This window comes from Grammomys surdaster, unplaced genomic scaffold, assembly GCF_004785775.1.
Source record: "Grammomys surdaster isolate TR1022 unplaced genomic scaffold, NIH_TR_1.0 126278, whole genome shotgun sequence".
In the NCBI taxonomy this organism is placed as follows: Eukaryota; Metazoa; Chordata; class Mammalia; order Rodentia; family Muridae; genus Grammomys; species Grammomys surdaster.
Genome location: NW_021621078.1, coordinates 514,900 through 540,740, shown reverse-complemented (window position 1 = coordinate 540,740; position 25,841 = coordinate 514,900). Strand labels below are relative to the sequence as shown.

Below are 25,841 nucleotides of genomic sequence, written 5' to 3'. Positions count from 1 at the left end.
ACCCTGCCTGGGAGAGGGGACCCAGTGACCCTGCCTGGGAGAGGGGAACCAGCTGTCACAGCTTTCCTCCATCCACTGAGCTCCACTTTGTTCGGAACAGACTTCCCTGGCTCACCCATGTGGCACTCAGCAGGACTTGCCTCTTCTCCCAGGTTGGGAGGTTGAGATCCAGAGAGAGGATTGGCCCTGACATAGGTCACACAGCAGGCCATTGGCGGGACCTCCTGGCTGGCTTCTAGGTCCCCAACAGCTGGTATTCCTTCCAGCCTCTGTGCCTCTTGAGACCCTGCATTATGCACCTGTCACCTCTTAACTTCTCCCATTTAACCTAACAGAAGTTGACAGAATGCTTGCCATTGGCCACACAGTGCTCTAAGTACTGAAGAAACAGGGTCAGTCAGCTTTTCTCTCCTCCCAAGCTAAGTAGCCAATGAATGTCAATGAATAAACGCAGGAGGAAGTGAGTGTGCTCGCCAGCTCCAGCCTTGAGGACACCAATTTATTTATGACTCTCATTTTATAGATAAAAGAAGTGGAGGCTCAGAGAAGGTAAGCAACTTGCCAAAGGTCACACAGCTAGAAGTGTCAGAATTGTCACTTAAATATGAATTTGTACAGCACCAGAGCCACACAGGTTTTTTTCCCTTCCTTTTTGAAAGTCCTTTAGAACAGCTTATCATTTTTCTTCATTTAAAAAAGGCATCTATCATTTTCTGCTCAATTTTATAAGCCACACGTGTTCATTGTAAACAACTGGGAAATGCATAAAAGAATAAAGTAGAAAAATGACATCACCCCATCAGCCCGTCCTAGGATGACACATTGGCATCTTGGTGCATCTCCTCTCTCATCCATCTGCATCTGCAGACAAATCGCACGGTCCCTGGTACTTTGCAGGCTTTGTCATCCTGAGCATCTCCTCTGAGGAACCACCCCTTTGCAAACATCATCCATACACAATCCAGGTATCTATTTACATACGTTTGCACTTCTAACCCAACCCTTCTTTCAGACATCTTAAGTTGATTTTTGTCTTCTTGGGAAAGCACTTCATGGCTGCAAGCATCTTTCTGCTGTAATCCTCATCACGGTCCTGCTTTGTACTCTTTCAAGGGAGGGTTTGCTGAGAAAAAGGATGTGAATAGTTTCAAGTCCTTTAAAATTGTGTTTGTGTGTGTGATTGTGTGTGTGTGTGTGTGTGTGTGTGTGTGTGTGTGTGTGATCATGTGCACACATGTGTATGATTGTGACTGTATAGGTATATGATCAAGTTATGTAAGATAATTTATGTATGTATGATGATGAGTGTACTTTTCTGCATTTGCATGAGTGCATGAGTGTGTGTGTGTGTGTGTGTGTGTCTATGTTATTACAGATTGAACCCAGTGCTTTGCTTGTGCTAAGCTGGGCTGTGAGTAGCATCCCCAGTCCTTTGATAACACACTTTGAGGCTGGAGTGTTGCTCAGTGTCAGGCAGCTGCCTAACACACACCAAGCACAGGACCTTTGTTTCACTCTGAGGCCGGGGGTGGGGAGGAAGGGACAGTGCACATACTTTGAAATTGCTTCCTAGACAGTTTGTGTGGCTGACACTGTTCCTGTGGAGGAAGGGAACACCCTGTGTCTTTAACTCCTTGCAAACAGTGGATGCCATTTACTTACTGGCTGGCTGAAAGATCTTTCTCCAAAGCAAGGTTCTCCCCATAGCAGCCTGCCTGCAGGGACACCTGTTGCCATTGGTTATTTCCTTTTACCTGCTGGGACATAGGTCACAGAGGGCAGAAAACGACCTTACCAAGCCAAACCCACTGTTCAACCCAAAGACAGCAGGTCTGGGCTCAGTCCTCCCTGCAGACAGAGCTCTCTGTTGTGCCAGCTTTACAGCATAGGACTGGAGACGGGCTCCACGCTGTCCCCTGAGCATGGAACACGTGGCCCCTAGGAAGGTCATCTCCTGCCTCCGTGGTGGTTCTTGCCCCCTGTCATTCATTCATCCACCCATGCGTGAATCCACTCACAGGTCTGACCAATAGGCTTCCATTGGCACGTTAGTCCAGGAACTGTGACGGGCTCTGGATATTTGTCATCATTAACTGTCATCTTTACTGCCTTTAGACCATGAGAATCTGCCTCTTTGGTGTCCTTACCTTCTTTTATTAAAAAAAAATCTATGATGCCAATTACATATGTCCAGGGTGTGGGTAGACACAGAAGTTCAGAAGTCCAGAACTCTCCTTTGGTATCCTAACCTGCTGGCCTGCCTGGGTCTCAAGGCCCTGCCTGTTCTTATTCTTCATTCTAACTCAGAACACACACACTCACACACACACCAAACACCACACACCACACACCACACACACACACACACACACATCTCCTAGCATACAGACCAGCACCCATGAGCACAGCTGGGCTCTACTGCCTCAAACTCACCAAGGCTTAATGATACTTTGTTTTTGAAAGTGATTAGTTTTAATTTAGGGACAATTAGAGGTAGAGGCAGGAGGCATCTGGTCCTGATTAGATGCAAGGAGGCGGCCAATGGCCCCAACCCTGAGCTTCCTGCAAGATTTATTTATGCATTCAATAAAGAGGAAAGGGTTAGCCTTGGTGCCCAAAGAGATAGCCATCCCATGTGCCGAACATCCCATGTGCCTAAGGCCAGGCCAAAACGAAGAGAGAGAACTCTGCTCACCCACCTCCTCTTTGCATGCATTCTCAGCATCATACAGGGAAGTAAGACTTTTGTCAGGCATCCTCCGGGAGCCTCACTGCACTGTACAAAGCCAGTCTGGGCCCTGCCTGTCGTATCCTAGCACAGATACAAAGGCATATGCAGTAAAACACAGGCTCATGGGTGTAATGGTGGAAGTGGTTTGTGGGAACTCTATACAGGCCACCTGGCATGTGATCTAGCATCCTCTGGTCCCAGGGAGATAATCACAGAAGGAGCTAATGTAGGAGTCCTTTGATCATCAACTTGACACTGGATTCAGAGCTGGAGTTGCACAGAGAGATCAGTGAAAAGAAGAGCTTTGGGAGTTGGGGATTGCCAAGCTTGAGTAAAATGCATCCTCTCGAGCTGCCCACTGCATGTGCAAGCCTTCCCTTGGGTCCTGGTAAATAGGATGCCCTTCCTGCAAGGCATTTCTCATTCCTTCATCCTTCTGGTGGTGCAGACGATAGACCTGGGCCACCTCTTTTAGCAAAGATCCTTTCAAGGGTTAGTCTGGCAAGGGGTTGGGATGGCCCCAGGTGGCCGGCATCCCATGTGCAAAAGCTGGACAGCTCCAGCCTATTTTCTCCCTCCCTCACATAGTACAATTCATTACTAGAGGAAACAGACTGTGAGGGGCAGAAGCAGCCAGTTCTCAAGTATTCATTTGCCAGGGGCACCATGATAAGGTGTACCAAGTGAGTGACCTGGACACCTGAGACATGTCATTTCAGTTCTAAGGGCAGACAATAGAGGTTGTGTGGGCAGAATCTAGTGCAGTGAGGGGCTCTTCCTTCTGGCCTCTCCTGTCATCTTGCCTCTGTGTGTGTGTGTGTGTGTGTGTGTGTGTGTGTGTGTGCGTGCGCACTGAGTCCTTATGACAAAATATCTGTCACTCTGGCCCTACAGTTTCACAATACTTTAGGATCTCTTGAGAGACCTTCTCTGCAAACAGCAGCTTTCAGATCTTGGTTATATGAACTAGGAGGACACAGTCTAGCTCATGACTTCCACCAGAAGACAAAAAGGACAGAATCCCCTGTGCAGAAAATACCAACAAGAGAAAGAGTCCCATGCACCCAAATGTGGCCAGAGACCCAAAGCAAAAGGAAGCCACCCACATGAAGGCAGAGTCAGGCACTGCAGCTGAAACAGTAGAGCTGGGTGACCTTAGAGTCTAGCATCATGCAGTGGACAACCTGCTGGGGATACTGAGGGGTTAGACAAGCATGGGTGGGCTTCTGCATGTGCATGTATGCGTAAGGCAGGGGCATGTATGGGCTTTCAGGTTACTCTGAAGGTTATGGACAGATGTTATGTGTGGTCCCAGCTGTCCTTACAACTGTCTTACCCCTAAAGCGCCTGTCACTCTCCCACTACTGACCTATATCTCTTTGTGGATCCCCTACCACTACCCAACATCTGTCTGTCTTCCAGAAACATTTCAAAGCAGATACAGAGGTGTAGATGTATGCAATCTCAGAACTCAGGAATCTGAGGTAGAAGGATCCCAAGTTCAAAGCCAGCCTGGGTTACGTATTGAGACCCTGTGTTAAATACTGTCTTAGGGTTTTACTGCTGTGAACAGACACCATGACCAATGCAAGTCTTATAAAAACAGCATTTAGTTGGGGCTGGCTTACAGGTTCAGAGATTCAGTCCAATATCATCAAGGTAGGAGCTTGGCAACATCCAAGCAGGCATGGTGCAGGAGGAGCTGAGAGTTCTACGTCTTACATCTGAAGGCTGCTAGTGGAAGACTGGCTTCCAGGCAGCTAGGATGAGGGTCTTAGAGCCCACACCTACAGTGACACACCTACTTCAACAGGGCCATGCCTTCTAATAGTGCCACTCCCTGAGCCATGAATATACAAACCATCACATATCATATTAGCCTGGCCCCCATAGGCTTCAACATATTAGTCTATGGGGCCATACCTAAACATAGCATAATGCAAAATACATTTAAGTACCCATAGTCTATAGCAAGTCTCAACAATGTTAAAAAGTCCAAAGTTCAAAGTCTTTTCTGAGATTCATCCAGTCATTTAACTGTAATCCCCAAAGCAAGACAGGAAACGAGCTGGGCAAACTCTAAACTCTGAATCTCCATGTCTGATGTCAAAGTGGTCTTCAGATCTCCAACTCCTTTTTCATCTTTGTTGACTGCAACAAAGTTCTTTCTCCTGGGCTGGTTCCACTCCCTGTTAGCAGCTTTCCTCAGCAGATAGCCCATGCCTGTGGCTTCAATGGCTGTGGCAACGTCAATGTTATAGCTTCTTGTTCTACTGTCAGGGATCCACGTATGATCTTCTGGGCTCCTCCAAAACACTGGTTTCATTTCTCCAACTCTGCACCGTGTAGCATTGTAAGCTCAGGTTGATCCACTCCCGCTGCTGTTCTTGGTGGTCATCCCATAGTACTGGCATCTCCAATACGCTGGGGTCTTCTGCTGCAACTAGGCTTCACCAATAGCCTCTCATAGGTTCTCTTCATGGTGCCAAGCCTCAACTCCTTTGCATGACCCCTTCAGTCCTGGGCCATCAACTGCAACTGAGGCTGCACCTTCACCAATGGCCTCTCACAGTGCCAACCCTCAGTTGTTCTTCATTACCCCTTTATGCCTTCAAAACCAGTACCACCTGGGTGACTCTTACACATTACCAAGTAGAGCTACTGCAGGAGGTACAACCTTGGCTATCTCTGGAACACAGCTTCATTGGGCTCTCAGAAAACACTTTCCAGAAGATTTCACCTCAGTGATGCTGGACCCTTCTTAATCACCACTAATTTCTTAGCTCCAGCTAACCACCATCAATTGTCCCAGTAGTACCTCTTGTTTTGACTCTAAAGCCAGAGCCACGTGGCTAAAGCTGCCAAGTTCTGCTGCTTGCTGGGGCTGGAACATGGCCCCCTTGTTCTATGACATTATCACCAGCTTTCTGCTTTCCAACTCCTTCACTGCCTAAGCTTGGCTGTCCTGGAGCTTGCTCCATAGACTGACTTTGAGCTCAGAGTCTGCAGGTCTGTCCCCTATGCACTGGGATTTAAGGTATGCTCAACCAAGCCTGGTTTTTAAGTTTTTCTTCACTAGAATTTGCTCTGTTCTAGGCTGGCCTTGAACTCAAAGATCTGCTTATCTTTGCCTCCTGGGATTAAAGGCTTGTACTACCATGCCTGGACCTAAACTTAGCTGGCTGGATGGAATCTTGCCCCAAGATCAATACTCCCTTAATTCAATTTCATATCCTTGAACACAGGATTCAGCTCCATTTCACTTCCTGGTGTCCCTTTAATACTTGAACCATATAAGTTATATTTTTCCTTTCTCAGCTTGCTACACTTGTTTGAGATACTCTTCATGAGACTTAACCAGAGAACAAAGTCTCTGCTGGGTTTTTGTGAGACTACCTTCGTCAGTGCAATTAATATAAATCTTTACCTTAGCCTCAGGTAGATTCTTCAGACAAGGGCAAAAAGCAGCCACATTCTTCACCAAAATACCACAGAAACAGTCTCTAGGCCACGTACTGAAATCCTCCTTGGAAACCCCTTGGGCTAGGTCTGTACAGTTCAAATTACTCTCAGCAACAGTCTTCCGTATTCCTACTAGGATGGCCCATTAAGCCTCACTTAAAGCATTCCACTGCTTTCCAAAGTCCCCAAATCCACATTCCTCCAAACAAAAGCATGGTCAGGCCTATCACAGCAATACCCCAGTTCCTAGTACCAACTTCTGTCTTAGTCAGGGTTTACTGATGTGAACAGACACCATGACCAAGGCAACTCTTATAAAAACATTTAGTTGGGGCTGGTTACAGGTTCAAAGATTCAGTCCATTATCATCAAGGTAGGAGCATGACAGCATCTAGGCAGGCCATGGTGCAAGAGGAGCTGAGAGTTCTACATCTTCATCTGAAGACGGCTAGTGGAAGACTGACTTCCAGGCAGCTAGGGTGAGGGTCTTAAATCCCACACCCACAGTGACAGTGACATACCTACTTCAACAAGGCCACACTTTCTAATAGTGCCACTCCCTGAGCCAAGCATATACAAACTATCACAAATACACACACACACACACACACACACACACACGAGAGAGACAGAGAGAGAGAGAGAGAGACAGAGAGAGAGACAGAGAGAGACAGAGAGAGACAGAGAGACAGAGAGACAGAGAGACAGAGACAGAGACAGAGTCCAGTGTTTCTACTCTCTGGATCTGTGCCTTGCTCCATGAAGTCCAATGTTTAGAGCTGTGTTAAGTCTCAGGCTTAACCATGTATGTCTGCATGTATACTGAGGCATTATCCACCATCCCTGAAACCCTGGCCTCCGCGTGACCTAGTGACCCCATCAGCCCCACTTCCTGTACTCTCCACTGTTGAGCCACCAAAAGGAAAAGCAAAAACAAAAAACTTCCAGAACCTCTCCTACTTTTCCCAAGGGAAACCTAGAGGCCAAGCAACTTCCTTCTGGGTGAAGACACAAGATCTGAACCAGAGACCAACCCTATTCTACCACAGAGAAGACCTTAGGGCCCCAGCAGGATGCAATGACCGGTTCTATCCAGGGTGACAAGCACTTCTGTGGACCACCATACCACAAACAGGAAAACAGCAGTGCTCTGATCAGCTTGAATGCTGGCAGTCCTCTTTCAGAATAGTGTCCCTATCCACAAGGTCACTGAAAGAGGATAAAAGCCACTAAGCCCCAGAGCCTGAAGCCCTCCCCCAGGGCCACCCAGGCTTCTCTTGGAGGCCTCACCAACAAGAAGCTCATTACTGTTCAGAGAACTTCATCCTTTCAGCGAACACTGGTTGAGGGCCTACTATGTGTTGGCCATGCCCTATGTGCTTGAGTAATACAGGACACCTGTTAATGTCCTTGTCTTGACACAGATCTAAGTTCTCGTGGGCAGGAGAGGTGTGTTTCTGTACAACACACCTAGCTAGTTGAGTGGCAGGCCTATGAGGGAACTAAACCAAGAAAGGCTCTTTGGTTCTCTGTGCTTAGGTCTGAGATACAGCTCTGTTAGGAGAGTGTTTGCTTAGCATGCTGGAAGCCCTTGATTCAGTGCCCTGCTCAGCACCTCTAACAAAGGAAACAAACAAACCAACCAGTATATACTACATACTAGTAATATCAACACTCCAGAAATAGAGGCAGTAAAATAAAGAGTTCATGGGCATCCCCTGCTACATAGCAAGTTTGAGACCCTATTTGTAAAAGAGGGAGGGAGCTGGGAGCCTGGGGCAGTCTCAACAGGTTGGAGAGTGTCCTTTCCAAGTGACTCTTGCAGGCAGCTGGTCTTCTCTGCAGCTTTTCTCTGCAGAGTGCAGCTTGTCTGAGTCTTGGCAGCTCAATCCCCTTTTTCCTCTGAGAGGGTGGCTTACCTTTATTGTTTACCTGTCCCTCTGGCAGGGAGGGGCCTGGAGAATCTGGTCAGTCTCAGGGAATTGTGAAGCTACTTTTTAGCTGTTTACCTTACTGCTTAAGGAGCTCCCCGGCAGGATGGAACGTTTTGATCTTGGGACAGCTCATTACACAACTAAAGGAAAGAAGCAGAGAAATGACCACCAACCCAGGAGGGGGCTCCATCCCAGGGAACAGCTCAAGCACACCTGAAGCAGAAAGGGTGCCTCAGATTCATGGGGCAGAGAAGGTGTTTTGGAAGATCTGATGGTTGGACTTGGCCAGGCTAGCTCCTGACCCTAGGAGGCAGAGGTGACTTGCAACTGATCCCGATCAATTCCTTCATACCCCTGGGAGTCCAGTGTCCGTCTGGTGGCCTCCACTCCCAGGCTGCCTCCAAAGGCTCCAGATGGTCAGCCTGGAAGAGAGTAAAGGGGGCAAATGGGACTAAGTGCCACTTAGCAGCCTCTGGGGATGGGGTGGGGGCTCCTGGGGACTGTTGGCAAGGGCAGGGTCAGAGTTCTGACCTTCCACCCTGCCTGGCTCTCCCTGTCTACATCAGAGCACTGCCCACACTGATTGTTGCTTCTCCAAGCTAATAGGGACAAGCATGGTGCATACTCACCATAACCACAGTATTTAAGGCCTTTCACAGAGAGCAGTGCCCCACACTCCTGAAGCCATTCTCCCCACTCTCATGAAGCCCTTTTAGGGTTGTAGTTGATGTTGGAAAAGTATCAGCTCAGGAACCCCAAAACCAAGTTCTCGGCATGACTGAAACTTTTGTCCCAGCAGAGGACACAGGTAATAAGAGACAAAGACAAGAGATAGAGAATGGGGGAAGGGAACAAGAGAAAGGGGCAGGGGTATTTGTCCCAGAGGGACAAAGGACTGCCTCTGGATAGGAGACAGACATGACCCATAGAAAATGGCAGTTTCTAAAGGTACAAGGGAAACCCCGTGTTAGGATAAGGTATTTAATTTTAATTAAACATGTTAGCTAGATGAGCCAAAGGGGGATTTGATTGCTGGACCTTGATAGTCAGCCTCAGGAGGAAGATGGGGTCAAACAAGGGAATAGACCTTGATGGCTAGCTTTAGGAATGTAATCTAATGGTTTTTAACAAGGCAGAGGGAACGGGAGAGAAGAGCAAGGCCTGCCAGAGCCATACTCACCACGCTCAGTGTGGCCAGAGTCCCTTCAACCTCGGCAGTTTCAGAAGTGGAAATAGAGACCCAAAATGAGAAGCCACTTATTCAGGGGGCCCCTGGTCTAGAGCAGCAGTTCTAACCCCTGGGTCACAACACCTTTGGGGTTCAAATGACTCTTTCACAAGAGTCATCTAAGACCATCAGAAAGCCTATTTACATTATGATTCATAACAGTAGCAAACAAAAATAATTTTATGGTTTAATATCACAACATGATGTTAAAAGGTCATTAGGAAGGTTGAGACCCACTGGCCTGTTTTCTAGGAGTCTTTGCTAGTGTCTAGTCACTGCCTTCCTGCTGCTCTCAGAGCTGGCTGGCTGCTGGACCCTTACTCAGGCTGTCACTCTGAGTTCCCACACTGTCTAGAAGCCAGCCCTCAAGCTACTCTGCTTGAGGGGACCTAAGGCCAGGCAGAAGGGCTCATCATATCTCCACAAACACCTCCCAGATCCTATCTCAGATCCTCTGTGCCAGTGAGTACCAGGACTTCTTACAGGGAGCAGTGGGTCCAGCAAGGATCAGCTGTTAGAGCCTGTGAAACCCCGAGGACTGAAGAAGGCAGCTTAGAGAAATCATTGGCTTCCGTGGACCAGTGGTATCCCAAGCAGGTCCCATGGGCTGCTGGAGAGAAGCCCTGAGAGATCAAGGGCACCTCACACCATAGTGCCTTCTGGGGCTCAGCAAGAGTCTATTGTTTTTGTTTCTGCTTCCTTGTTTATTTGGTTTGAGTCAGTGTTCTTATGTAGCCAGAGCTAGCCTCAAACTGGCCATCCTACTGCCTCAGCTACCTCCTATGTGCTGAAATTATAGCCACCATGTCAGATTCAGTTAACATTTTTCTTTCCACTTTTTATGTGTGTGTACGTGATACCCATGTATGTATATGCATGTTCCATGTGTATGGGCACATATAAAAGAATGGTTTATGTGTACATGTGCATACATAAGTATAGAGGCTAGATGTTGGAAATCAACTTGGATCATTCGTCCACCTTATTCACTGAGGTAAGATCTCACCCATACGCTTAGTCTCACTAGCCAGCTTGCCCTGAGGAGCCCGTCCTAACCTGTCAAGGTGGGAATTACAGGTGGGTTGCCCTGAGCACAGCATTTGTGTGGGCTCTGAAGATGGAAACTCTGATCCTCATGCTTGCCTGACAAGCACTTCAGCCACTGAGCCATCTCCTCAGTCCCATTACCTCAGCCTTTGAATTAGGAAATTAAACCGGGTTTTAGGTAGGTTAGAGACACCAGAACCTGAGAGCGTGGTTCTTGGACTTCACAACTTTTGTGGGGAATCTGGTGTGGGTATTTGTTAGATCTTACAAGGTCTAAAGGATGCTGATTAAACAATGAATATGGGAGAATTGCATAGCATGCCAAGTACTGACCGGGGTCTCCACTGACCGACATGGGGGAGCCTGCAGTCATTCTTGGTAGAGTGCTCGTGACTGGCAGAAGGCTCATAGGTAGGTATCTACTTAGTCTAGGCCCCATAAGTAACCACCACACAAGGCAAGTCCTCTGAGAAAGAAATCGCACAGGGTGGAGGGTGCATCCTGGAGGGATTCCTGGAGAAAGTGGTATTGAGGCTGGACCCTGTTTGTATAGGAGAGAGTCAAATGGAAGAAGAAAATAGGAACAAGGAGAAGCTGTAGGAGAGAGGATGACAGGGAGGTGTCCCATTACAAGTTGAGGCTAGGAAGGAACAGTAGGGCCAGGTTACCCCTGATGCCACATGTCAAAGACACTGAATGTCACTGTCAGGGACCAGGTAAATTGAGAATTTATTGTGAAAGCAAGCAAGAGAAACTTTAATGCCTAAACAGATCTGCATTGTTTTGCACAAATTCCAGGGTTTGTTGTTATTGATGTTGATGATGATGTTGTAATTCTCAAATGCTAATGACAAATGGCACCCATCAGCATTCTAACCTCTTGATTCGAAAGGAACAATACTCAGAAAGCTTGCAGGAAGACATACAGAAGGACTTCCAACTTCTGCGGTCCTTCTTTGTCCCAGGAATGGAGCAGGGAGAGACACCGTGGTCTGTCCCATCTGTGCCCAGGAGAAGGGGGGAGGTAGACGGGGTGAGGGGAGGAGGAGGAATCCAGTTGAGCAGCTTTGGGTCATTATCAGCACAAAATGAGACCAGCACTGGGTAAGGGAGACAGGGGACAGGATCCAGCAGTGACCAAGACAGAATTGTTAGAACCAGGTAGCTTCCTGGGTAGTCGGGAGACCAAAGACAAAAGTCTCCCAGTTATATAGTGTGTGCTAGGAGGGAATCAGGGTGACAGGCCCTCCTGAGAAGTCATACACCAGGTTTGTGTTTTGTGCTTTGGGCTTTGCCCACGTACTTTGGGGGTGACATGCACCTTCATTTTCAGTCTTCATCTGTAAAATCCAAGTGATTGAGTGTTTAGAGATCGCAGTGCTATTCATAAGATGGATCTGAAGAGCAGACGCTTTAAAGCTTGACAAGGGCTGAATGCCATCCCAGCAGCATACAGTGACAAAGATCACAAGTCAGCACTCCTCTGTGCCAGAATGGAGCCTGGGCAGCTACCCTCTGTGCACAGGACTTTGGCAGGTCCTCACACCCACACTTTGAGGTAGCGACCATTTACTTATTTTGCAAGGTCGCTTTGTTTGTTTGTTTGTTTGCTTGCTTGCTGGCTTGTTTGTTTTCTGGGGAGGGGGGCAGGTTGTGCTCCTATTGTCAGAAGATAACTTGGCAGGAGTCAAGTCTCTCCTTTCCACAGCGTTCATCCAGGGGGGTCCAACTCAGAAGGTTGTCAGGCTGAACATTAAGTTTCTTTACCCACTGAGACATCTTGGGGACCCATAATTTCGCAGGTTTTAAGGACACCAGGGGATAAAACCTCATTGAAGGCTCTCTTCAGGAGATGGGATGAAGTTGGGGGTGGGGAGTTGCCATGAGGTTCCCAGAGGCCTCATCTGACCACTCTGGATGTCTGTGCTTTCTGTCCACAGCCGCCAGCCGCTCTCATCCAGCCAGCCCCAGTCCCCCGGGACCTCAGGCCAGCCCGATACTACCAGTTAGCTATCGCCTGTCGCACACCCGGTTGGCCTTCTTCCTAAAGGAGGCGCGACCGCCAACGCCCGCGGCGATCAACGGCTCCCTGCAGCGCTCGGAGCCCTTCGTAGTGTTCCAAACCAAGGAGTTGCCGGTCCTCAACGTGTCACTGGGGCCCTTCAGCACTAGCCAGGTGGTAGCGCGGGAGCTTCTGCAGCCTTCCAGCACCCTGGACATCCCCGAGCGCTTGACGGTCAACTGGAAGGTGCGCGCCTTCATCGTACGCGCCCGAGTGCCCTCCTCGCAGCCCGTAGCACAGGTGCTCTTCTATGTGGCGGGCCGCGACTGGGACGACTTTGGGGTCACCGAGCGGCTGCCCTGTGTCCGCCTGCACGCCTTCCGCGACGCACGCGAGGTGCGGAGCTCATGTCGCCTGGGCGGGGCTTTGGCCACCTGCTTGGTGCGCGCGGAGCTGCCCCTGGCCTGGTTCGGACCTCCTGCCCCGGCCGCGCCGCCCAGCGCCCGCCGCAAGTCCCCCGACGGACTGGAGCCGGAGGCGGCAGCCGAGAGCCAGCAGGTTGAGCTCTACTACACGCTGCACGCCCCCGATGCGGCGGGCGGATGCGGGAGCGCGCGGCGCGGCCCCGGGCCCGGAGCGGCTGCGCGCGCCGAAAGCCCCACGCAGCACCCGCTGCTGCGCATCGGCAGCATCAGCCTGTTTCGACCTCCGCCGCGCAGGGCTGTGCAGGAGCACAGGCTAGACAGCAACCTGATGATCCGCCTGCCGGACCGGCCACTCAGGCCTGGAGAGGTACTCAGCATCCTCCTCTACCTGGCACCCAACTCCTCCTCAGCTGCCAGCCCCAGTGTGGAGCACTTCACACTTAGGTAAGGGGTCTGGGAACGGGAGGGGCTCCCCTTCCCCTGCCCAGGTCAAGTGCGTTTCTGACTCTGCAGGACCTCAGCATCCTCATCCCATCTCCTCCAGGGTCAGCTCACCAAAACAGCTAACGATATCTCTGAGCCTTTTGGTCCTTACTGTCCAATGCAACATTTTTTTTTTTAATCTACATGTTTGTTTTGTATGAGTGAGGCCCGTCTGGTATGGCCCTCTTGTGGAGGTTAGAGGGCAACTCTCAGGATTTGGTTTCCTCTGTTATGTGGATTCCAGGGAATCAATTCAGGATAGGCTTGATGACAAGAGCCTCTTTCCACTGAATCGGTCATGTCCCCAGATCACAGCTTCTGCCTCTTGCTCTGTGCCTCATAGAAAAAGATTTGCGACATGAGTAAATACGAGCCCTTTTACAAGCATGTGGGAAGGACAGGATCTGGGCTGGAAGGGTGCTCAGGCACAACCTGGTGTAACTGGCCCATTTCACAGATGAGTCTAGGACATGGAGGACTGAAAGCAGCTAAGAGTTGGTGCCCTGGGGATGAACAGGAGATGTGCTTCTGGGACACCTTCCTGGAGCTGGGATGCCTGGCCCTGTCTATACAGAGAATATGCATTCACAGATGCCATAATCATATCCTCTTTCACTGGACATCATATTTTTTTAGTGGGAATGTATGGATTTGAGTCAGGTTGGGGGTTCTGAAGACATTAAACAGGCTCCCTGCACAAGCAATATGTCTAGAAACGGAATTATCACCCTGAGCCTCCAACTTCCTTCTGGACTCCCTCCTTCAGCGCACTCCCACAAAGCTCACAAATCTCCATAGAGTCTCCTACCTGATTCTGTGGTGGAGACTTAAGTGTAAATGGGTTTTACCAGCCATCCTGGGCTGCAGTAACAGGCACAGAGCATGTAGATTTAGGGAGTAGGTCATCAACCTGTCTTTAGACAGCAGGAATTAAGGCACAGTGGAAACCTATTTACCGCAGGGTTCATCTCACCTGCATTTAGAGGAGGGTGATGAAGCCTTAAGGCCATCTGAAATCATGGTAAAAAAAAAAAAAAACAGCAACTGGAGGGGCAGGAGCTGTAGACTCAAAGGACACCTCCACCTCTTAGCTGTCTGAAAAGCTGTCCCAGTGAAGATGGACGGATGTTTTTCTTTCTTGCCCCAGCAGAACTCGGTGTTGCTGTGTCTCATGTCAATCAAAAGATGAGGTTGTAGGACTGGGGATGTAGCTCAGTGCTCACCTAGCATGAATGAAACCCGGGTTTCCTCCCCAGCACCCATAAACTGGGTACCATGTTGTGCTCTCATAATCCTAGGGTTACAGAGGTGAGGAAGGAGGATTTGAAGTTCAGGGCCATCCTTGGCTATATAGCACGTTGGAAGTCAGCCTGGCCTACGTAAGATCTGTCTCTGTAAAAGCAATGAGTGTTGTAAGTCCTAATGGGCGTCCTGAGAAAATTCTGAGAGTGCGTAGAGGCTGTGTTACTGATGTATGAAGAGATTGAGTAGCGGCTAAGCCAGCGACAAGTCAGAAGGGATGGCAGTTCCGAAGTCTCAGCTTTAGAGAACAGATCACTCCGATGTTAAGTGTAAACTCCAGGTTCAGATTCTTTTCCTCACTTAGGTCTAGCCTAGGGCTGGTGACCAAGTGAACAAGCTTTGGATCAAAGCCTGACCCTCTGGCTCTTTTTCCTCATTTTTGTTCCAGGGTGAAAGCCAAGAAGGGTGTGACCCTCTTAGGCACCAAGTCACGAAGTGGCCAGTGGCATGTGACTTCAGAGCTGCTAACTGGGGCAAAGCATTCAACAGCCACCGTGGATGTGGCCTGGGCCCAGGGCACACCCTTACCCCCTTGGTGAGTTCCACTTCTGCAGAGCAGGCCCTTGGGGGCTGGGTAGCTAGTCTCCATGGAGAAAGATGGACGTTTTCATAGTGCTGGTGACAGTCAGTTTCTGAGAATCAGAAGAAGGATTCTGGGGTAGGGTTACTCGGCTTGGTTGGGGAGACTCCAAAGGCGGAGGAATGAGGCACATTCCTGTAAGGGCTGGAGAGCCCTGCCCTCCGACCTCCACTCCTGCCCTGCTTTGCAGGGAGGGTCAGGGACCCCTGGAGATCCTGCAGCTGGACTTTGAGATGGAGAACTTCACCAGCCAGTCCGTGAAGCGGAGGATCATGTGGCACATCGATTACCGAGGCCACAGTGCCCTGCCCGACCTGGAGCGAGCCGTCACTGAGCTGACAGTCATCCAAAGGGATGTACAAGCCATCCTGCCCCTAGCCATGGTGAGCAGGCCCTGAAAAAAAAAAAACACCCCCAACATGGCTTGTGATTTCTTGCATGTGTGGTGAGACTGGGCAGGGCTGAGCATATGTCCATATGGAAGGAGCAAGGTGGGAAACAGGGAAGAAGGACCACCTCTGAGGAAATGCCTATGAATCTGGTGTGTACACATTCATGGGAGGCAAATGCAGAGCTGCCCCAGGTGAAGTCATCAGAGAAGAATTCTCTGGAAAGGGGCTGCTAGGGGGGAGCTCTTCTGAACAGTGGGTATTCCTTTAAGTTCTTGGAATTCATCATAGGAAATGCTCATTCCATCTGAGATAAAGAGAGAAATGTGCTCCAGAAGGACTCAGATCCCAGAGGGAAAAAAATACATGAGGAGGAATATGGGAGGTTTGTTCAAAGAGGCAGTGGATGTAGGCAGCACCGTGGAATGGAAGACTGGCGGGATGTCTGTGACCCACCCAGAGTGCTGTGACCAGCCAGAAGGATGTGCTGATGTCACTCTGAGAGCTCTGGCTCAGGGGAAGGGATGGTCCCTGCATGCAGAGGGAGGCTTCTGGTAGCAATCCATCTGGGCCTATCATCTGAGGAGGAGCCTGAGAGTAGGCAGAGGCATTGCCATTTTCCCAAAGGAAAATAGGTATCTGAGTGGTGGTAGCAGCCAGGAACCAGGGCAAATCGGTGACGTGTCCCTGGAGAGAAACACACAGCAAGCAGAGCACCTAACACCCTGCCTCCCTGCAGGACACAGAGATCATCAACACTGCCATCCTGACAGGGCGGACTGTGGCCATTCCTGTCAAGGTCATTGCTATCGAGGTGACTGGCCTTGTCCTGGATGTCTCTGATCTAGTGGAGTGCCAGTCTCACAGTGAGGACATCATCAAGGTGAGTTTCTTGGCAGGAGGGAGAGCAGAGCCCCCAAGCTCTTCCAGGTCATCCTGGAATGAGGCACGCCTCTGCCCTGGTATGGACCAGCAGTTGCCCCCTCCTTTCTGCCATCCTAAATAGCACCCCAGTGTCAGAACAACTCAGTCCCACAGACTTGGATATTTCCATTCAGACTTGTATTCCCTCTCCTAGATCAAAGGACTACTCCAGCCAAACCTGGTAGGCATCTTGGCAAAATAGGACAGGCCAGAAGGGAACAGGCAGTGTTGACATCTAAGCCCAACCCAGCAAGTCATTCTCAAGCCCTGTATATAAGAGATGCAAATAAGGCAAGGTGTGATAGTCTCTGAGTCCTTGGCAAGACGCTAACAGGGTGGAGAATCTGGAGTAAGGAAGACAGCCTTAGCAATAGAAGATCTGACATACCCCAGCACCTATAAGCCCCCTATGATCCTTCCATCTGTGACTCCCTCCTACCCACAACTGCTCTCCAGGACCAGCTCTGTCCATCTCCTCCCTAGCCCAGGATACAGAGCATTCATCTGACTTAATGACAAGATTCAGGTGCTCCCAAGATTCTGTATACAGTAAGTCTCAGCCACCACCTTCCCCCATCCTGTGATAACTAGGACAACAACAGTATTCAGAGACTTCTAAATGAACGGTTTCTTTATGGAGGCCACTAGTGGAACTTTCTAGCTTATGATTGGAATCCCCTGCCTTCGAGGATGTGAAAGGAACATTCTTGTTTTTCTCCACCTCACTGCTAAGATGATACAAAAAGCTAACCACCAAGGGTTTGGGATGGTTCATGGCCCCATAAATGTGGCAGAGACGTGTCTTAATTACTCTTCTATTGCTGTGCTAACACGCCATGACCAAGACAACTTACAGAAGAGTTTATTGGGAGCTGTCTTGGTTTTCTATAGCCATGACAAGACACCAGGGCAACTTATAAAAGGAAACATTTAATTGGAGGCTGACAGTTGCTGGAGGTTATTCCATTGGCCATCATGGTGAGGAGCATGGCAACCAGTAGGCAAGTATGGTGCTGACTCAAGTGACACACCTCTTCCAACAAGGACACACCTCCTAATCCTTCCCAAACAGTGCCACCAATGGGGGATCAAGTTTTCAAATATATGAGCCTATGAGAGTCATTCTCATCCCAACCACCACGAGGTATAATCCAACACCCAGACCACTGCAGAGGCTTTGGGATGTAGCCAGCTCACTGGTCACATGATAACTTTTCCAAGACTCATAGAGGTGCCCCAAGGTGTGTTCTGATGGGATTATCCAGGTATGTGTGTACATGGCATCCACTCTAAGGTTTGTCAGGTGTGTACATGGATACTTGAAGTACACTCAGACACCTGTACCTACCCTGATGCCTTGACAATAGCCCCGTGAGAAAGATCGAACACTACTCTGAGCAACACCATCTCCAGTAGGCATGTAGGTTTCATGAGGGAGCCTCTAGGCATGGGGTTGCTAGCCAGGTGGGCCCATATTTGCAGAAGCAATGCGTATCAGTAGCCACTATCCACCCACCTGTGCTCATGCTTCCTTCATTCCAGATTTTTCTCCCTGTCCCCTCTCCACCAAACCTGCCAAGAACAGCCCTTCATTTGAAATTAGCCAGCTGCCCACTCACCTAGCAAAGCATGCTACCATAGCACGGAGGAACCAGGGACCTGTCCTTCACCCCAGTTCTTCTGTACCACTCTGAAGAGTGAAGCATCCCCTGTAGGGTGGAGGAGACGCCTGGCTCCAGAGCCCTAAGCATGCTGCAGTAGAGAAGCTCTGGGAAGCTTCTCCCTTAGCAGTCATCTCCATGTCCTCCCCAGCAGCCTCCTTGGCTCTTTAGTCAGACCCAAGTACCCTGAACTGCCCCACAGGAGGACCTGCAGGGCAAGCTATGCCCGTGCTACATGTTCCTGCCTTTCCCCAGGTGTCCAGCAGCTGTGACTATGTGTTTGTAAGCGGGAAGGAGTCTCGAGGGTCCATGAACGCCAGAGTCACCTTCCGCTATGATGTCCTCAGTGCCCCCCTGGAAATGACAGTCTGGGTCCCCAAGCTACCTCTGCACATCGAGCTCTCAGATGCTCGCCTCAGCCAAGTGAAGGGATGGAGGGTGCCTATCCTTCCCGACAGAAGGTACAGCCCCAGCACATAGTGTAAACACGGGACAGCAGTCCAATCTGCATGTGTGTAAGGCCCTGGGTGCGCACGGTCTGTGACAGTGAAACCAACACGCTTGTATTGAGCAGCTACTGTATTTGGGGCACTGGCAAACTTTTGAGATGTGAGAATAGCATGGCCAGCCAGGCTCTCATACACACATTCCAGAGTATGATATGAGTCTCTGTGGACTAGAAATGAAGGGGTGTGAGGGAGGGAGTCCCTCTTTCTCTAGAAATCAAGCCAGACTTCCTGAAAACGCTGCTTCTTGAGCTAAGTCTTCAAGAACAAGTGATAGAGGTCAGTTGGGGACCTGTAGGCTCCAGGGGACTGGATACACCCTCAAACACAGTGGCACATGCTGCACCCATGACCCCCATCCAGGCACACCCACACAAATAGCATCAGACACACACTACATCTCCTTGGCTGGACACAGGTTCACCATAACACACAGGTTCAGACAAGTTCCCTGGCCAAGATGCAGACTTCCACATCTCAGTGCCTGCCTGTGGGCAGTGTATATACCACACTCAGCCGTTCAGACCTACCACAGTGGAGCCCAACAGGGCTGTGTGGGTAGCCAGAGCTATGGATAGAAGCCGGGGTTAGGGGGCAGAGCTGGACTGCATTCGGAGCTGCGGTGATTGAAAAACCAGTGACAGCATCAAGGCCCCTCCAGCCTGAATGTGGCTTTGCATAGCTGGGGCTTTTGTCCGAGTGCAGTCTGTTTCAGGGAGGGGCAGGCTCGTGACTCTGCATTGCTGACCAACTGCAGAGCGAGGGCCATGCTACTTTGAATACTAAGGGTGTAGTAAGCCCTTTGTCCAAGTAGCCTGGTTTCCACTAGTAATGCAACCTCACGGTGAAGTGGGCAATATAAATGCTTTACAGGACTGGGGTGAGGGTTGAATTAGTTAAAACAGGTGTAAACGAGACCTCTGTGCGAGTGGATGTCTTAGTTGGTTAATTCTACCAAAGCACTAGTGCAGACCTTCCTGGCAGGGAGTCTCCCTGACTGTAGCATCTTTTCCAAGCAGTGTAGGCTAAGGATTTCCTAAATCATTAAGTCCAGGTTCCCCTTTGCTTAATGACCTGTTTCTTTTCTCTTTGTCTTGCTCTGAGCAAGGAGAGAGAACTAAGGGTGTAATTCATGCAATCGAATGATTGCCTAGCATGCATGAAGCCATGACTTCAACCCCCAGTACCACACACAACCAGGTGTGATCGTGCATGCCTGCAGTCCTACCAGTCGAGGTAAGGGCAGAAGTATCCAGAAGTTCAAGGGAGTGTGAGCCTGGACTGTGAGACTTTGCCTTTGCCTTCCAAAAGTAAATACATAGAAGCACCAAGAAGAAACTGACTTTGCCTCTACCCTTTGCTTGGAAATCTCCCCAGTTACACATCAGACTTCATCACATTCATGTACCACTTGTGACCACAGGACACATCAGCTGAGCTTGCTACAAGGATCCCTTCTTGCACTAGTTTGAGGCTCAGCACAGTGCCATGTGCGTGCTCAGTGCCACACTCACTCTTAAGACTGAATGCCAGCTGTTGGTAGGCATGGGTTGCAAAAGTGAAAGAAGAAATCTCTCCAGAAGAGAAATGCTGGGATGGCTGGCTCTATGCATAGTCATAGAAGGCATAAGCCAAGGAGGGCTTGTACATAGGCTGCCAGAGAGGTTAGGGCAAGTTCAAGGGGAGAGATGTGTGTGAGCCAGGGTTGAGTACTTTTAATCCCCTAGCCCTGACTTCAGCATTCCCCAGGTCAGCTCGAGAGAGCGAAGATGAGGAGGAAGAGGAAGAGGAACGGAGACAGAGTCCTAACCGAGGCTGTACTCTGCAATACCAGCATGCCACCCTGCAGGTCTTCACCCAGTTTCACACGACATCGTCTGAAGGCACCGACCAGGTGGTCACCATGTTGGGCCCTGACTGGCTGGTGGAGGTCACTGACCTGGTTAGTGACTTCATGCGGGTGGGTGACCCCCGAGTGGCCCACCTGGTGGACAGCAACACACTGGCAGGACTGGAGCCCGGCACCACACCCTTTAAGGTAAGAAAGGGTTCTATCCAGATACAAAATGGTAGACCTGGGAGCCTGGGTTCCCTGCAGGTAGAGAACTCAGGTGTGCCCAGGACCTTCTGAAAGACACCGCAGTGGCCCCTAAGAAATACTGTTTTTCCCCTTTGCCTGAGCTTGTGCCTTCCAAGTGGAGAGACAAAGGGTGCTATTGAGTTACAAGAAGAAACCTATGGGTGGTCTAAGAATTCAGTTCTTGCCTTCTGCTCTGACAGTGGGATGGCCAAGTAGAAATCCACCATCTGTAAGCTTATAAATGACCACAGCCTACAGATGTATTTTGTTTATAAAAGAATTGATCCTGCAGCTCACACCAGTTCCTGTTCATTGTTCCCCTCTCTTATCTGTGGCTGCACTTCTACCTGGCCCATGGGAGCCTTTGACTCTTCATTGCCCCTTCTTACAGACCTGTGTGTGAAAACCAGGAGTCCTACGCACTCCGGCCCCTCAGTGCTGAGAGATCCCCCTTGGGTGGGGACCCTGAGCCAGGCACCTGCTTCCCAGCTACTTCCCACCGCCTGTTCTGTCTTAGGTGGTATCCCCCCTGACCGAGGCTGTGTTGGGGGAGACATTGTTGACAGTGACGGAGGAGAAGGTCAGTATCACACAGCTGCAGGCCCAGGTGGTGGCCAGTCTCACCTTGTCCCTGCGACCCAGCCCTGGGAGCAGCCACACCATCTTGGCCACCACAGCTGCACAGCCCACCCTCAGCTTTATCAAGCAGGTAACTGACTCCCTGGAACTCCTCCCCCAACCAGCATGTCAAATGTGCACCCTTGGGCCATCAACCTAAAGACAGGCTTTTAGCTATACAAGGAGTTTTGTGCTTACTACCCACTCCTTTACAGGGGTGGCAGTGTGTGTGTGGTGAGGGGGGGTCCCTGTCTCCCTGTTAAGGGTATTCTCCTGGTTTCTCAGAGGGGTCTCTCCTCCGCATTCTCCAAACTCATCCCTGAAACTCCACTTATGTAATATAAGTATTGGCTGTAGGGGAAGGATGGTGGATGGTCTCAGGTCATTGGGGTCCCTTGTCCCCTACTCTTTGATCCAGGTCCCTCTCTTTTTTTTTCCTGGGCTTTATTAGTCAAGGGTCAGACAGAGAGATGTGGGGTTATCTCTGTAGCTGATGAGGTAAACTCCAAAGGGGAGCTTACGTCTAGGTCAAGAGGAGAGGGGGACCTGCAGGGTGATAGGTAAGACCTGGAAGCCCTAGTCTCTATTCTCCTCCCCTGAGTGCAAGGGGCCTCACACTGTACGTCAGTCAGCGATGGTCCCGAGTCTCAGCTAGCACCTGGCATTTCCAGTGCAAGGAACCCAAGAGGGGGCAAAAGGTCTTGGTACTGAACCAGGCAGAGCTGGTATTTATCAGAGAAGGGTAAGACCAGCCATGACTCCTGTCCCATCTCTTCCCTTCCCCTCTCTTCTTTCAGGAAGCCTTGCTGAGTCTGTGGCTCTCCTACAGTGACGGAACCACAGCCCCGCTCTCTCTGTACAGTCCCCGGGACTACGGGCTTTTAGTGAACAGCCTGGACGAGCGGGTCGCCACTGTGACCCAGGACAAGGCTTTCCCACTGGTGGTGGCGGAAGCAGAGGGAGCAGGAGATCTGCTCCGTGCGGAGCTCACCATCTCAGAGAGCTGCCAGAAAACCAAGCGGAAGAGTGTGCTGGCTACTACTCCTGTGGGCCTGCGGGTACACTTTGGGCGGGACGAGGAGGATCCCACATATGACTACCCAGGGCCCAGCCAACCTGGGCCTGGTGGGGGCGAGGACGAAGCCCGGGGAGCTGGTCCACCAGGCACTGCCATTCCTGCCGGTGAAGTCCCTGGATTGGGCACTGCCGGCCCTGTGCCACCCACAGAGGACTTCTTGCCGCTGCCCACCGGCTTCTTGCAGATGCCCCGAGGGCTGACAGACCTAGAGATTGGTATGTACGCCCTGCTGGGGGTCTTCTGCCTTGCCATTCTTGTCTTCCTCATCAACTGCATCGTATTCGTGCTGCGATACCGGCACAAGCGCATCCCTCCCGAGGGCCAGACCAGTATGGACCATTCTCACCACTGGGTGTTCCTGGGCAATGGGCAGCCACTGCGGGTGCAAGGTGAGCTGTCACCACCTGCAGGGAGCGCGCTGGAAACCGTGCCTGCCTGCTGCCATGGTGATCACCACAGCAGCGGCAGTTCACAGACCAGCGTTCAGAGCCAGGTGCATGGCCGTGGGGATGGCTCCTCTGGGGGCTCAGCCAGGGACCAGACGGAGGACCCTGCTAGCTCACCCACCTCTAAGCGCAAGAGGGTCAAGTTCACGACCTTTACCACTCTGCCCTCGGAGGAGCTGGCTTATGACTCAGTGCCTGCTGGCGAAGAGGATGAGGATGAAGAGGACCTGGGTTGGGGTTGTCCAGATGTAGCCGGAACCACGCGGCCCACTCCGCCCCCGGACCTGCACAATTACATGCGCAGAATCAAAGACATTGCATAGTGGTGACTTGGGGTGGTAGGATATCCCTACACACATGGGGGCCTCTGGCTGGGATTCAGCCTGGACCCACCTTGCTCACAGGGACTCGGGGCAGCTGAATGGATTTTATAGTCCTTGCCACTGCAGCTTTGGTCTGGCCCGTTGTGGCCAGATGCACTTTGACCTTCTGCCCCTTCCAGGTGGAAGGCTCTGTCTAAACCCAGCGTCAAGCAGGGAGACAGTTCAGCCCTGTTCACCCCTTCCAAACCTCATTCCATCTTAGACATCCCCACTGCCCCAAGATTGTGTCGCCATGGCCAAACTTGGGGCCAGGTGGGTCCACACTGTGCCCTGCTATGCCTCTCATGTCCCCATGGTGCCCCCTGTTCAGGGGACCCTAGTGGGGTTTTGTGTCACAGGCTGCACAAAGACTTTTCTTAAACCAATATTCAGGGATTTCCGTCCTGCAGGGTGGGAAGTGGCGGCTGCCCGCCTTGCCAAGGATCTTGCTGCAGACAGAACATTTGAGAGTTGGGGACAGTTGTGATGTCTGCTGGTTTCTGGGCGTCTCCCAAGCATGGAGCTGACTGCAGAGGGTCCAGTGTGAAATGGGCACTTTCCTGTGGCTTCCATTGCTCCTTAGACTTGGGGGAGGGCTCAAGTAAGAGGGGCTTTCATATTTCTCTGGCCAAACCCCACCCACACAGCAAGCGCAGGTGATGTACAGCCTGTCCCCACAGCAAGATCAACACTACTGCGCCTTAGCCTGGGCTCTGCTCACTCCTGTTTCCCTCCACACCAAAGGGCAGGCAACCACAGCCAGCATCTCTGAGATGGAGGGGACCGACTGGGAGTACTGCAAGGGCCCATGGGGTGGGTGAAGGCAGAAGGAAGCTATTGCTCAAGCGCCTTGCCCATTTCCCCAGCCACACCTCTTGGGTTCTACCCACCACTGTGTCAGTTTTTCATAAATAAATGGAAGGCATTGGCCTGGGTTGGGGACAGCAGCTCCCTGCAAACAGACAGTACATAGAAGCTGGCTCTGTCTCCTCCTTATATGCTTGCCACAGGACACCATGGGGCAACACTGGCTACCTAAGGGCTGTGTCCTCTTCCTACATGGTGTGTCTCTTAAGACATGCGGGTACCATGTAATGGTGGCCTTCAAATATGGGTCTTCTCTGGGAGTCTTCAGTGATCAATGAAGAAGGAAGAACCTGGCCTTGAGACTGGCTCAGGAAAGAGGTTTTATGGGGAAAAGGGACAAGAAAGACAGGTATGTTGACACCCACCAGAACATCTCTGTTTCTTTTGCCGGCGTGGTGGAAGTCTTTCTTTACATCCACTGTGGCAGGAGGCATCTGTTCTTACCTGTGGGTCAGGGGGAAAGCCCTGTTGGATGTGGCTCAGACTTTGGATGGAAAGAACTCCTCTGGGCTTGAGAACATGCACAAGGTCTCCCAGGCTCCTGAGAAACCACGTAGCATAGGTAGCAAGCCAGGTAGGAACCCTGAAACTCAGAAGATCCTGCCAGGGTAGCTGGCCACCCCATACACAGGGCTATAGTAGCCATCTTGAGAAAGGAGGGATCTATGGAAGCAGACTGGGGTTGCAGTAACTGCTAGACTTTTTGTTTGTTTGTTTGTTTGTTTGTTTTTGGTTTGGTTTGGTTTGGTTTGGTTTGGTTTGGTTTGGTTCACCACAGCCATCTGACTTGCATGGCTCTGTCCCACAATCTCTGTAGGCCTGGGCAAGGCTCTGTCCATGGTAGTCACTGTACCTAGCAGAGATCACAAGCTCGGAGAGTCTCGGTGAGTGGGACCAGAGTCCAACTTCTCAGGAAGCTGTGAGTCTGAATGGGAGAGCTGGAAACTGACATTCCAGTAGCTCACCAAGTATCTGGTAATAGCTCAGTGGGCAGAGAGAACCACTTCAAATGCTGAGCACGGAGTGGGACTTGGGCTTAGGTCAGGCTTCCTCTCCAGAAGCCAGAGCATAAGTGCTTGCTGTATCCAGCTCATGCAGGATCCTTACAGAGCAGAGGTTCTCAACCTGCTTAATGCTGCAACCCTTTTAACGTAACTCCCCATGTCGTAGTGACCCCCAACCATAAAATTATTTTTTGTTGCTATTTCTTAACTGTAATCTTGCTACTGTTATGACTCACAGTGTAGATATCTGATATCCAGGGTCTCTGATAGGCAACCCCCAGAGGGTTTGCCACCCACAGGTTGAGAACTATGGGGAGTCTACATCATTTTTCTTAACCCTTTGTGCCTAATTATGGTGCCTGGAATTGGTCAGTGATCAGCCAGTGTTTGCTGACTGGATTAAAGTTCAGCTGTAGACTCAGTGACAGTTCATCATCCTGGGCTTGATTTAATTTTCTAGTACTGGGGACTGAACCGAGGACTTTGCATGTAGTAGGCAAGCCCTCTGCTGCTGAGCCACTAACTCCTCCTCCTTTTGTTTGCTTGAGGCAGGGTCCTATCTAAGTGCTAAGTGGTCCAGAGTGACCTCAAACTCACCCTGTGACCTGAGCAGGCCTTGAACTTGCAAGCCTCCTACCTTGGCCTCCTGGGTAGCAGGTGTTACAGCCAGCATCCCTGTTACAGTTTGGGATGTCCTGTACCATGTTTATCA

At 50.6% G+C, this 25,841-nt stretch overlaps 1 protein-coding gene across 2 annotated transcripts in view; it reads left to right on the top strand.

The window, feature by feature from the left end:
- Nucleotides 1-24,226, top strand: part of Tmem132e (transmembrane protein 132E) — a 58,230-nt gene extending 34,004 nt beyond the window's left edge. The window contains exons 2-10 of one of the 2 annotated variants that reach the window (XM_028759384.1): nt 12,343-12,800; nt 13,071-13,273; nt 15,003-15,149; nt 15,385-15,577; nt 16,323-16,466; nt 18,424-18,629; nt 20,424-20,712; nt 21,272-21,463; nt 22,170-24,226. In XM_028759384.1, the coding sequence (XP_028615217.1) occupies nt 12,343-12,800; nt 13,071-13,273; nt 15,003-15,149; nt 15,385-15,577; nt 16,323-16,466; nt 18,424-18,629; nt 20,424-20,712; nt 21,272-21,463; nt 22,170-23,219 (2,882 nt within the window). In that variant the 3' untranslated portion in view covers nt 23,220-24,226. Of the gene's footprint in view, nt 1-12,342; nt 13,274-15,002; nt 15,150-15,384; nt 15,578-16,322; nt 16,467-18,423; nt 18,630-20,423; nt 20,713-21,271; nt 21,464-22,169 lie in introns of both variants that reach the window. The other variant, XM_028759383.1, reaches the window with a different exon arrangement.
- The last annotated feature ends 1,615 nt before the right edge of the window (nt 24,227-25,841 follow it).